The sequence below is a fragment of the Triticum aestivum genome, chromosome 5B (genome assembly GCF_018294505.1).
Source record: "Triticum aestivum cultivar Chinese Spring chromosome 5B, IWGSC CS RefSeq v2.1, whole genome shotgun sequence".
NCBI classification, from domain to species: Eukaryota; Viridiplantae; Streptophyta; class Magnoliopsida; order Poales; family Poaceae; genus Triticum; species Triticum aestivum.
The window spans coordinates 594,514,783-594,528,810 of NC_057807.1; the positions used below are offsets into that span (position 1 = coordinate 594,514,783).

General features: G+C 44.7%; 1 protein-coding gene across 1 annotated transcript; it reads left to right on the forward strand.

Annotated features, from left to right (window-relative positions):
• The first annotated feature begins 226 nt into the window (after positions 1-226).
• On the forward strand, positions 227-3,121 carry LOC123113495 (uncharacterized). Its single transcript, XM_044534734.1, has 6 exons — positions 227-586; positions 1,121-1,224; positions 1,551-1,661; positions 1,730-1,877; positions 2,228-2,505; positions 2,628-3,121. The coding sequence occupies exons 1-6, from the start codon at positions 332-334 to the stop codon at positions 2,842-2,844; spliced, it is 1,113 nt and encodes a 370-aa protein (XP_044390669.1). The 5' UTR covers positions 227-331; the 3' UTR covers positions 2,845-3,121.
• Positions 3,122-14,028: the final 10,907 nt, after the last annotated feature.

Consider the following 14,028-nt stretch of genomic DNA (forward strand, 5'->3'; position numbering starts at 1 on the left):
AATGCAAATTCGAAGGGAACCCCACCTTATCTATGAATGAAACTCAATAATAAAAATCCTCAGTCTACAAATTTGATATCACAAGAAGAAGAAGAATGCAAAATAGCAAAACCACAAAACAACAAGGCCGTTGGACGTTGGTACAGGCTTTCCTGAGATGGCACGACGCACGCACATAAACCGGACCGCCCGACCGCCCGCAAGATCCGAAGGGCCAGAGGAAAAACAGCCCCCGGCCCGTCTACAAACCCACGCCCGGCGACGAAGACTTCGAAGCTCGAGCCGTCTCCACACCCCATTCGCACCACCGCCCCCTCCGCCCGGCTCTTCCATGGACGGCCTCCAGCGCCGGCCCGCGGCGGCGGCCGCCGCCAGCGCGAGGGGCGAGGGGCAGCCCCCGGGCGCGCAGCGCGTCATCCACTGCGACGTCGAGCCGGCGCCGCGGGCGTGGCCCGGGATGCAGATGCTGGCCCTCGCCGCCGTCCTCGTGCTCGGGGGCCTCCAGTTCCTGCCGGCCACCCACTTCCGCCACCCCGCCGACCGTTCCCGCACCTGGGTCCCCTTCGACTCCTCGCGCCACCCCCAGGTACTGCCGCCGCCGCCGCCGCCGCGTTTCGCCGTGCCCGCCCGTCTCGCTCCCGGCTCCCCCGCTGCCTGCGATTTGTGCTCTTGTACTTGAGTGGGCGGAGCGATATTACCTACCTCCCCATTGATTTCTCCATATTTAACCCCCGTTCGACAGTCCAGACCGTGGCATCACTAGCATGCGATTCGTATAATGGGGATTCCCATTTTCATGATTTTTTCCAACTGTTTTATTCGTGATAAATGCATTTCTCTCACGGATGGGGAAATTGGGTGGATGCAATTTGGCCTCCATCTCGTCGGTGCTTGAAATTTACAGTATCGGAAGTCCAAATGTAGAATCAAAACTAAACTTGATACTAGTAGGCAGTAGTAGACTAGTAGTGCAGGGTTAAACTGGAATTCCTGCCTAGTGGTTTACTGTACTTTATAGGGTGTCTCCTCAGAGTTGGGATTGATTTGCACTGACAACGGTTTCGATTACAAGTTAGTCCGAACTACCAAAAATAAGCTATATATTTTATTTTGCCCGCAGGATCTGTCCCATGAGGTTGAAACTGTAGATGTCTACTCATCAATAAGCTGTCTGGATCTTCGTACTCTTGCTGTGCTGACAAACTCCACCCTGTCCAGCTCAAGGTTCTGTTTCTTCGTTTTTCATGTATTTCGGTAATTTTGCTGTGAGGAAATTAACATGATAGCAGTGAGCCTTAACTACCTGAACTTTATGTACCTGATGTAGAATAATGTCACTCTGCATTGTAAGATTCATGATTATTTCACGTTTCCATGGACAATGGTTACTGCAAAACATAAACTGATAAACCACCCCTTTGGTATTGGATAGTTTTACCTCTGCTCATTGCAATACTACGGTATAGAATAGAATTAATGACGTAGTTGTGGCTTTACGTATTTATTGAGCGTTTTATGTAACCAACATGTTTCTTTCTCTTTTTTGACAGTGATCCGCATCATGTATCCTTCAATTTCTTGATACCTGAAGGAGGCAATGATCAAGTGCCCTACTACAAGATAAAATCAGTGCTACCTGATTCAAATATTACTGTTACTAGGTGAGCACACAAATTAAAATGCTCACGTATCGTTGGCATTCTCACGTCCTCATACTTGTTACCTTCAGCCAGAAGAAAATCAAGGATAAGCTAAATCTTGCCACTCCAGAAGGAAACTTTTTTGTGTCATTCCCCAATGAACTGTCACCAATCGTTATTGCAAGGGCTCTCTCACGAACGAGATATGTTTATATCTCAGCAGACTCAATCATAAAGGTACTATGCATATATCTGATCTATTTACTCAGCTTATTATGGGACATGCCCGAGAGATAACCATTTGTCCATTAAAAAAATTCTGCCAGAAGATAGTTTTATTATGTTGCTGGTCATATGGCTTGTTTGCTCTCTCAATAATTTAACTTATGATGATAATGAGCAGTCATATTGCCAGGGTTGTAAGTTCTTTGATAAAATAGGCATAGCTCCATGGAAGATTTTGAGCACGAAAATCCAGTTCTTAAACACAAAAGGCATAACCTGTCACGTCCAAGTATATAGCAAAGTATGCATTTTTTCAGTATCTTCGGGTTACCTTATGTCAAATGTCACTCCTATGACCCCAGGGAAAAATTGAAGACCTTGTTCGCATTGATTTAGGCAGTTATGCCGTGGGTGCTTCTGAAGATTGTAGCATGCGCCTTGGAGATTACATCAGTATGGATGTTCTGAATGCTGTCCAAAGAACAGCTCCAAGAGGGGTGGTACATCATACTGAAACTTTTGACAAGGATGCGTGCTTTCTTGATTTTGATGTGCTCGTGGTGGAGCCACGTAATATAAAGAGGAATCTGATTGACTCTATCGCCTTTTGGACCATGGCTGTCAAACTAGCTAATCCAAGGTCAGTGACTCGATTCCCTTCTGGGCAAAAGTACCCATCTTGAGCATGTATTATAAAATCATACTTATTCACCTATGTATATGACAACACCATTCCCGTTCCTGCCAAACATCCATTTTCAGGGACAGCGTTATGTTGGCAATGACTCTGGCCTTCTATAACGATTATCTAAAGCTCCCTACCAACTGGAAGCGCGCAGACGCTAACACAGACATTCTCTACTATGATGGACCCAAGAATGTTTGCACTGAAGATGGCCTCCAGCACCAAGAAAAAGGATCCGGCGAGATCTGGCAGCAGTACCTTGGTCCGAAGTCCGACTCGGTGTTGAGCACCTGAAAGACGGCATTTCATCCTATGTTCCCCATCAGTGGAAGACCAGCATTTGAGATGGGGCGTTCAACCTTTCAGCTGTAGCACAGGATATAAGAGGACGCGGGTTACCTATTAACGTATCACACATACCAGTGGAAGATAGCATGTTTTTTCCGTTACCGTTACCAAAGGATCACCAAAATGTTGTGCTCAGTAAACTGATTTCGTTCAGGCAAGTCAAACCCATGTCTTGTTTGTAGAAGAATGTTTTAGAAGCATCTAAGCACATCTTTTGTCTGCATTTCTTTTAATGAAAAAATGTTGAGGTAAGAAGAAAAATTCCCAAAGGGGAGGGACAGACCACACACGCACCTGCTGATGAGCTCCAGCAGGATTGAACTGGTGTTGCAGCTCCGCTGGAGATGGATTTAGCCTCCTCTGCATCCCATCTTCCTCCACCAACTCCACACAACTGGCATCACGCCACACGCCATCAAGGCAAATCCTATACTAATACGGAGTAGCGGTCTGGATCACTAAAGTAGTGATCTAAACGCTCTTATATTTTTTATGGAGGGAGTAATATTGAATCTCTCCTTAGCCGCTGCCGGCCGGCAGAAAAGGCGTAGGATCGAGCCGGGTAGCCCTGGACGAGAGCGAGAGAGAGAGAGAGAATGTTGTCTTAGAGCAGTGCACCATCGTCAATTGTTGTAGCAGGAACCGTACTTCTATAATCAACAGTAATTCCGTCGAAGATGACATGTTACAGCTACTAGGCCCAGGTGCTGCTGCAACTTGATTGTAACATTGCTATTGGTTGAGTGAAATTAGATCATTGTTGTGCTAGCGAATCGTGCTACGGTTAACATTCATTATTAGTTTTTGCCTCAGATTGAGAATAACCTATAGTTGGCAAGCTCAGTTGGGAATTGGGACGACCGTGATCCAGCTAAATCGCAAAGGACACATGGTCGCCAATACAAGCCATCGTCAGGCCTCGGGAGTAAAGCACTAAGGATCACACGGGAAGAGCGCAATCACTAGGTAAACCTAAGTAGAACATACAATGGGACCCAGGAGAGCTCCAACCCTTCTTCATGGGCGTGCGCCGCACCTAAAAGAAAGGCACAAAAAGTATACATTTTGTGATATTTGCACAACAATGATGAAAGGACCTGAACTACAAGTTGCGTAGAAGATATGCATACCGCTCCGCATAAATCGTACCCATGGAAGATGACGTTCTCTGTGTTCCCGTTGCCTATCATTCGTAACACATTTTTGCATTGTCTCCTCCAATGTGTTGGAGCAATAGTGTTGGCACTAAATTTACAATTCCTGTGAAGGTAGCAATGAAGAAACTACTTGTATATGTAAGAGGTTGAAGTCTAGACATATTACAAGAGTTGGCGCGAGTGGTTGTGACATTTATCACTACATGTTTGGTTGAAGGCTTGAATTTTTAGTGCCAATAATTTAATTGGCTCTAGTTATGAAATAAATACCCATTTTTCTTAAACTTCATTTTCTTTCCGAATCACCTGGACCTCCAGCCAGCCATACTTGTTACCTCTTATGTCAAAAATAAATCAAGGTTAACCTAAATGTTTCCACTCCAAAAGAATACCTATTTTGATCATTCCGCGATGAACTATCACCAACCATTATCTCTACAACTCAACTCTTGTGAAAGAGGTACATCTATATCTCAGCAGACTCACTCATAAAGGTGGTATGCATATATACCATCCCTCAAAAACTATGCATGCCTTGATATATTTACTCAAACCTATTATACGCTAAATTTCCCAATAGATATATAACCATTTATCACATTAAGATTTTTCTGCCAAAAGATAATTCTCTCATGTTGCTGGGATATGGCTTGTTCGTTCTCTCAATCATCTAACCTATGATAGTGAGCAGCAATCGGTAATAATTTATGTAGAATGCTCCAAAGTAGTTAATAATAATGTTTTAAAGAACGCGTTGTCAAGCATTTAACCTGCCATGTCCAACTATATGCATCGAAGTAAGCATTTTCTCACTACCTTTGGATTAAAGTTGAAGACCTTGTTCACGTTTAAGAAGTTATGCCATCGGTGCTACTGAATATTGTAGCAAGCGCATTGATGATTACATTAGTATTGATGTTCTGAATGTTGTTGGAAGAACAACTCCAAATGGTATACTGAACCTTATGACAAGGACATGTGCTTACTTTATTTTGATGTGCTTCTTGATATAATCTAAAGAAGAATTGGATTGACTCTAACATGTTGTGGCTTAGGTTTGTCAACCTAGTTGAAGTTTAGTGACTCCATTGTTCTTTCTGAGCAGAAATATTCATCTGCAGCATATTGTGAAATCATGTTAAATCACCTGTTGTGTGTTATAACACCATTTCAGGTCTTGCCAAACATACATTCTCAGGGATAGCATCCGGTTGTGTTGAACCATTATAGGCCTTGCCCATTCTCACTTAAACCCATGTGGGCCAGGCCCATGGCCATGACCTAGAAGAGGTTATGTCATGTTAAGTTGTGATCCAAATTCATATAAAGTATAAAAGCTAACTTCTAATAGAGCGGAGGAGAGGTCCGTTGCCAGGAGGCTTGGGGCGTAGCAGATAAGTTCATCGTATTATATGTACATATCCTTTGTAAGCTGCCACACGAGATAAGTTTATTTTTCTAAATCCCCGAAGTTTGTAACCTCTCCTGGTATAGTGAAGTTCCGTTAACTGGCGCCCGACCGTGGTTTTTCCCCCTTCACATTGAAGAGGTTTTCCATGTTAAGACCAATCTTCTGTCTCTTCTGTGTGGATTTGACCATCGTTGTTTCTTTTGCCTATCACTAGTAGAAAAGGGGGCAATGGTCCAGGCCGGGCCAGCCCATTAGTCCCGGTTCAATCCAGAACCGGGACCAATGGGGGCATTGGACCCGGTTCGTGAGCCACGGGGGCCGGCCGGGCCACGTGGGCCATTGGTCCCGGTTCAGATGGACCTATTGGTCCCGGTTGGTGGGACGAACCGGGACCAATGGGCCTCGCTCCTGGCCCACCCCCTTTGGTCCCGGTTGGTGGCTTGAACCGGGACCAAAGGCTGCCCTTTAGTCCCGGTTCTGGCCACGAACCGGGACCAATTAGTTGCCTATATATACCCCTCGCCCGCGAGCAGAGCACTCCCACTGCTCTGTTTTTCGTCGCCGGCGAGGGGAGAGCTTTGTGGTGCTATAGCTCACCTCCTATGCACACGAGGTGTTCGATGGAATGCCTGAGCCACACTACTTAAGCTTTCTCCTCTCCAAGCTTGACCTCCAAGCTCCATTTTCCTTAATATTTGTCTAGGTTTAGCGGTCCGTCACGTCCCGTCCCCGTCTTCACCGCCGTCGATCGCCCGCGCCGATCTCGTCGCCGGCACCACCCTGGTGAGCCTCTTGTTCTTATCTTCTTTCTGAAAGGAAAAAAAATTCTTACTTGTATGTTTATATAGATACTTGTATAATTTTCTTACTTTTATTATTGCATCTTATATAGTGCTATGGTTTTGGTATCCGCCCCCGTCGGCCCTCGTCCTGTCTATGATTCGGATGTGGTATATATTATCTTTTCATAACTATTGGTTCATTTATTGTTTATGACAATTATGCCGACCAACTTGACATAGATTTTATTTATCTAGGAGGTTGTTGAACCGGAAATTCCAACCGACCCTATTGTCGAGAGGTTAAATTTAGTTGAAGAAGAAAAAAAATTGTTGAAGGAAAAAATTAGAAAAATTGAGGAGGAGAAGATGATATTGGAGTTGCATGTTGCGGATGTCGTCGATGATCACAAGATCAAGATGGATGCAATGCGCTTGAAGATTAGAAAGATTAGAAAATATGCCATTCATACCGAGGCTTGGTATCATTATGCCGTTGGATCAGTTGTTACATTGGTTGCGATTATGATCGCATTTGTTTTCGCATTGAAATGTTTTACATAGTTTCAGTGTATGGTTTAATTAATTTAGATGCTCTGTGGAGCTTTATGTTGTTAGATGAGAACTATGTATGTACTTTGGTTTTAATGTGATGATGAACTTCTATTAATTTGGTCACTTAATTATCTATTCATGATGTTCTGTAATGATTTTTGACACACTTAATTATATATAATGCACGCAGATGAACCGGCAATGGATGTACGGTTCAAGACACACCTCCGAGTACATTAAGGGCGTGCATGATTTTCTCGAAGTGGCTGAGGCAAACAAGCAGAATGGTTTTATGTGTTGTCCATGCCCTATATGTGGGAATACGAAGTCTTACTCTGACCGGAAAATCCTCCATACCCACCTACTTTACAAGGGTTTCATGCCACACTATAATGTTTGGAAGAGGCACGGAGAAATAGGGGTTATGATGGAAGACGGCGAAGAAGAAGAGTACGATGAAAACTATGTGCCCCCTGAATACGGTGATGCTACTGAACATCAAGAGGAAACAGACGATGTGCACGATGATGCTGCAACGGGCGAAGCTGCTGAAGATCAAGAGGAACCAGACGATGTGCCCGATGATGATGATCTCCGCCGGGTCATTGTCGATGCAAGGACGCAATGCGAAAGTCAAAAGGAGAAGCTGAAGTTCGATCGCATGTTAGAGGACCACAAAAAAGGGTTGTACCCCAATTGCGAAGATGGCAACACAAAGCTCGGTACCGTACTGGAATTGCTGCAGTGGAAGGCAGAGAAATCTGTGCCTGACAAAGGATTTGAGAAGCTACTGAAAATATTGAAGAAGAAGCTTCCAAAGGATAACGAATTGCCTGATAGTACATACGCAGCAAAGAAGGTCGTATGCCCTCTAGGATTGGAGGTGCATAAGATACATGCATGCCCTAATGACTGCATCTACCGCGGTGCATACAAGGATCTGAACGCATGCCCGGTATGCGGTGCATTACGGTATAAGATCAGACGAGATGACCCTGGTGATGTTGATGGCGAGCCCCCCAGGAAGAGGGTTCCTGCGAAGGTGATGTGGTATGCTCCTATAATACCACGGTTGAAACGTCTGTTCAGAAACGGAGAGCATGCCAAGTTGATGCGATGGCACAGTGAGGACCGTAAGAAAGACGGGAAGTTGAGAGCACCCGCTAACGGGTCGCAGTGGAGAAAAATCGAGAGAAAGTACTGGGATGAGTTTGCAAGTGAGCTAAGGAACGTATGGTTTGCTTTAAGCGTGGATGACATTAATCCTTTCGGGGAGTAGAGCAGCAATCACAGCACCTGGCCCGTGACTCTATGTATGTATAACCTTCCTCCTTGGATGTGCATGAAGCGGAAGTTCATTATGATGCCAATTCTCATCCAAGGCCCTAAGCAACCCGGCAACGACATTGATGTGTACCTAAGGCCATTAGTTGAAGAACTTTTATAGCTGTGGAATGGAAACGGTGTACGTATGTGGGATGAGCACAAACAGGAGGAATTTTACCTAAAGGCGTTGCTGTTCGTGACCATCAACGATTGGCCCGCTCTCAGTAACCTTTCAGGACAGACAAACAAGGGATACTACGCATGCACGCACTGTTTACTTGACACCGATAGTATATACCTGACAAGCTGCAGGAAGAATGTGTACCTGGGCCATCGTCGATTTCTTCCGACCAACCATCAATGTCGAAAGAAAGGCAAGCATTTCAAAGGCGAGGCAGATCACCGGAAGAAGCCCGCCATGCGTACCGGTGATCACGTACTTGCTATGGTCAATGATTTACACGTAATCTTTGGATAGGGTCCCGGCGGACTAGCTGTTCCAAGTGACGCTAGGGGACACGCACCCATGTGGAAGAAGAAATCTATATTTTGGGACCTACCCTACCTAGAGGTCCGCTCTTTGATCGACGTGATGCACGTGACGAAGAACCTTTGCATGAACCTGCTAGGCTTCTTGGGCGTGTATGGGAAGACAAAAGATACAGCTGAGGCACGGGAGGACCTGCAACGTTTGCATGAAAAAGACGGTATGCCTCCAAAGCAGTATGAAGGTCCTGCCAGCTATGCTCTTACCAAAGAAGAGAAGGAAATCTTCTTTGAATGCCTGCTTAGTATGAACGTCCCGACTGGCTTCTCGTCGAATATAAAAGGAATAATAAATATGGCAGAGAAAAAGTTTCAGAACCTAAAGTCTCATGACTGCCACGTGATTATGACGCAACTGCTTCCGGTTGCATTGAGGGGGCTTCTACCGAAAAATGTCCGATTAGCCATTGTGAAGCTATGTGCATTCCTCAATGCAATCTCTTAGAAGGTGATCAATCCAGAAATCATACCAAGGCTAAGGAGTGATGTGGTGCAATGTCTTGTAAGTTTCAAGCTGGTGTTCCCATCATCCTTCTTCAATATCATGACGCACGTCCTAGTTCATCTAGTTGACGAGATTGTCATTCTGGGCCCCGTATTTCTACACAATATGTACCCCTTTGAGAGGTTCATGGGAGTCCTAAAGAAATATGTCCATAACCGCGCTAGGCCAGAAGGAAGCATATCCATGGGCCATCAAACAGAGGATGTCATCGGGTTTTGTGTTGACTTCATTCCTGGCCTTAAGAAGGTAGGTCTCCCTAAATCGCGGTATGAGGGGAGACTGACTGGAAAAGGCACGCTTGGAAGGGACTCAATAATATGCAGGGACAGATATTCTTGGTCTCAAGCACACTACACAGTTCTACAGAACTCTACCTTGGTGACCCCGTATGTCGATGAACACAAGAACAGTCTGCGCTCCAAACACCCGGAGCAGTGCGACGACTGGATTACATGTGAACACATCAGGACTTACAGCAGTTGGTTGGAAGCACGTATCAGAGGTGACAACACTGTTTGTGATGAGCTGTACTTGTTGTCCAAGGGACCATCTTTGACTGTATTGATTTGGAAAAGATACGAGATAAACGGGAATACATTTTACATGATTGACCAAGATCAAAAGAGCACCAACCAAAACAGCGGTGTCCTCTTTGATGCAACAACCGAGAGGGGAAAGGACACATATTATGGTTACATAGTGGACATATGGGAACTTGACTACGGACATGATTTTAAGGTCCCTTTGTTTAAGTGCAAATGGGTCAATCTGTCAGCAGGCGGGGTACAGGTAAACCCACAGTACGGAAGGCAACAATGGATCTAAAAAATCTTGGGTACACTGACGAACCGTTCGTCCTAGCCAATGATGTGGCACAGGTTATCTATGTGAAGGACATGTCTACCAGACCGAGAAAGAGAAAAGATAAGGAAGCGAATACATCATACGATGAGCCAAAGCGCCACATAGTTCTTTCAGGAAAAAAGGACATCGTGGGAGTGGAGGGCAAGACAGACATGTCTGAAGATTATGAAAAGTTTCATGAAATTCCTACCTTCAAAGTCAAGGCTGACCCCAGCATCCTGATAAACGATGAAGATTATCCATGGTTATGGCGCAATAAGCAAATGACACAAGCGAAGAAAAAGTGAAGACTTTCTCCCGCAACTATTATGATGATACCATGCCAACTTTGTAACAGACGAGTATGATACCATTATCCGTTTTGTACATGCACATGCTATGTGGGTGAATTTATGATACCATGCCAACTTTCAACTTTTTCAGAGTTCATTTGAAATGCTTTAATGTCTTATGGTTCGGCCCTCGTAATAATTAAAAATAGCAACAATAAGTATTTTGTTGTAAGTAGAAACAAAATAAAATAAATAAAGCAAGAAAGAAAACAAAAAAACAAAAAAAGTGTTTTCAAATTTGAAAACTAATGGCACTAACAGAAAGTTTATAATTTTTCTAAAACTAAAAGAAAAAAGAATTAGAAAATAGAGCAAAAAACAAAATAAAATAAATAATGCAGAAAACAAAACAAAAAAACTGGAAAATATTTAAAAATAGCAACAATAAGTATTTTGTTGTAAGTAGAAACAAAATAAAATAAATAAAACAAGAAAGAAAACAAAAAAACAAAAAAAAGTGTTTTCAAATTTGAAAACTAATGGCACTAACAGAAAGTTTATAATTTTCCTAAAACTAAAAGCAAAAAGAATTAAAAAATAAAGCAAAAAACAAAAGAAAATAAATAATGCAGAAAACAAAACAAAAAAACTGGAAAAAAATAAAAATAGCAATAATAATTAAAGAAAACAAAAAACAAAAAATGCCTCCTACTGGGCCCCACGGCCTGAATACGACTAGAAACCCTACTATGGGCCAGGATTCAGGCCCGCAGTAGGCCCAGAAGGCCCATCAGGCAAAGCAATAGCAAGTAGGCCCGAAAGCCTGCGGTGGAGAGGAGCTCGAGAGGGGTGCGGCAGTGGGGCTTATAAACCACTGCGCGCCCCTCTCAACTAGCAAGGTGGGACTAAACTTTGGCTCCGACGCGGACAGCACAGGGGCCTTTGGTCCCGGTTGGTGGCACCAACCGGCACTAAAGGGGGGGGGGCATTGGTCCCGGTTGGTGGCACCAACCGGTACCAAAGGCCGCCGCTTCCCGCCCTTTGGGCTGCCGAAAAAGAGGCGTTTGGTCCCGGTTGGTGCCACCAACCGGGACTAAAGGGGGCATTGGTCCCGGTTGGTGCCATGAACCGGGACCAATGCTCGTGGTATATAAGTAGCACTTAGCAATTTTGCAGAGTTCATCACCACAGTTGCCCCCCGACGATGCTGAGCACATCGTCGCCGCCAGGCTGCCCCGACGCCGCCTGCCGCCCCCGCCGTCGCCGTCGCCGTCGCCCGCGCCTGTCGTCGTCGCCGCCCGCGCCCTCGCCCGACGCCATCGCCGCGCGCCGTCCCTGCCCCAACGTGTGCCACCCCTGCCCGGCCGCGCGCCGCTCCTGCCCCGACATCGTCGCCGCGTCACTCCCCGCGCCCCTGCTCGCCCCGCCGCTGCCCGCCGCGCGCTCCTCCCTCTGTGAGCACCGCGCCTCTGCGGCCCCGCCGCCGCCGTGCTATTTTTTTAGTTATACATGCTATTTTTTATATGTTTTTAGATTCATATATGTATGTATGTATTTTTTAGATATATGTATTTTTTTATGTTTGTTCATATATGTATGTATGTATTTTTTACATGTTTTTTATGTATGTATCTATTTTTTCAATTGTAATGATGTTTTACAAAAGTTAGATTTTTAGAAAAGTTTTATCTATATATGTTCTCTGATTTAGTACATTTTAGGTTAGTTTAATTCTTAGAAAAAAAAATATATCTAGCTAGGAAAGGAAGAAGAAGAAAAAGAATGCGAGGAAAAGGAAAATAAAAAGAGGAAGAAAGGAGAAGAAGAGGGGAGGAAGAAGAGGAGAAATAAATAAGAAGAAGAAAAAAGAAGAAAATGAAGAGGAGAAGAAGAAAGAAATAGAGGAGAACAAGAAAAAATAGAATTTTTTTTATTTTTTCTTCTTCTCCTCTATTCCTTTCTTCTTCTCCTCTTTTTTCTTCTTCTTTTTTTTCCTTCTTCCTTCTTCCTCTTTTCTTCCTTTTCCTTATTTTCCTTTCTCGAGGGAGAAGAAGAAAAAGAAGAGGAGAATAAGAAGAAATGAATAGAGGAGAAAGAAGAAACTTCAACACGAGGGGGGGTACCGATACCCCCTCCCCGATAACATTATTTTCCCATGTATATGTATGTCGCGTCGTTGTAGATTTAACCCCCTCGAGATAACTTCGACATGGGGGCGGTCGATATATATACCCCTCTCGACTGTGATAACTTATACAATGACAGCACCCCCCTCGGCCCTCTCGCTCGACCAAAACTCTCGAGGACACCCAAACCCTAGAGAGAAAACGATGTTGGTCTCCTACCCCCTCTCGCTGCGCCCCTACCCGACAAATTAACTCTCTCGAGGCCACCCAAATTTACTAAGTTAAAAGAGCATTGTTGTTGAGGCCACCCCAAACCCTTGAAGTGTTGTGTCGAGGCGACCCCAAACCCTAGAGAAGCAGCGTCGAGGCCACTAACATGATTCCTTATTGTGATTAGCTAGCTAGTTCTACGTTTGCCACTAATATATATATATATATATATCCATCTGTACCATGTTTGAATAATAATTGACATGTTGTAAATATTTGCAGAAACTATGCACTCCCGAGACGAAGAAACAGAAGCGATGTTGGGGGACATAATCGCACAAGGAAGTGATGAAGTTGCGTCATTTCTCAACGACACCGATGGTCAGGAAGGACTGGGTGAAGAAGAGGGCTATGTTCATGATGGCTTCGGCCCATTAATGCCGGTACAAGAAGAGGACTATGTTCATGATGGCTCCGATGACACAATGGAGGTACAAGAAGGAGACCGTGCTGACTGCTCCGGTGACCGAACCGAGTCCGGCCAGGTATATATATATTAGTTAAGCCCGTGCTGACTAGTTAATTGATGCATCCATTGTTTTGGTATATTTACACATATTAATTACTCTCGTGTTTCTTCCTTATAATTTCTAGCCCTCCGGATCGAGCACAACTTCGGTAAGGAGATGAGGCCCGAAGAAAAAGTTGAGCTCGGAAGAAAAGTTTGAGATCATAGAAATCGCTCCCGACGGCGAACCGATTGAACCCATCCGGACAAAGCGCGCATTTTCTGCTCATTGCGGGGTTCTTGTTAGGGACAAGATCCCGATCAGCATCCAACAATGGTATAAGCCTAAGGAGGAAGACCCTGAGGTGTCTTATGTCAATGATATGTAGAAAGAAGATCTTTGGACTCAGCTGAAGGCAAATTTCACCCTACCGCCAGAGGAGGATCCGGAGAAGCCAGTTAAAGAGCAATTAATCAAGTCTTGTGCTCTTAAGAAGATGGCAACCCTATTCAGGAGGTGGAGGAAAGAGCTGAACAAGTTTGCCGACAAAAAAAAGACACCAGAATTCATCGGCAAATATGAGAAGATCAAAGATCACTGGCCCGCATTTGTGGCCCACAAGACATCGGAAAAGAGTAAGAAGATGTCGGCGACAAACAAGCAAAATGCTGCAAAGAAGATGCTTCACCATCGCACGGGGTCAGGTGGCTACCTCAAAGCGCGGCCTAAGTGGTCCAAGGATGAGCATGATCTGCTTAAAAAGGGATCGAACCAGAGACAATGTACTGGCCAGACCGTTGCCAGACTTGGTTCTTCGGAGCTGGCGGAACCTTGGACCCTGTATCAGGGAAGTTCCATTGGACGGACGAG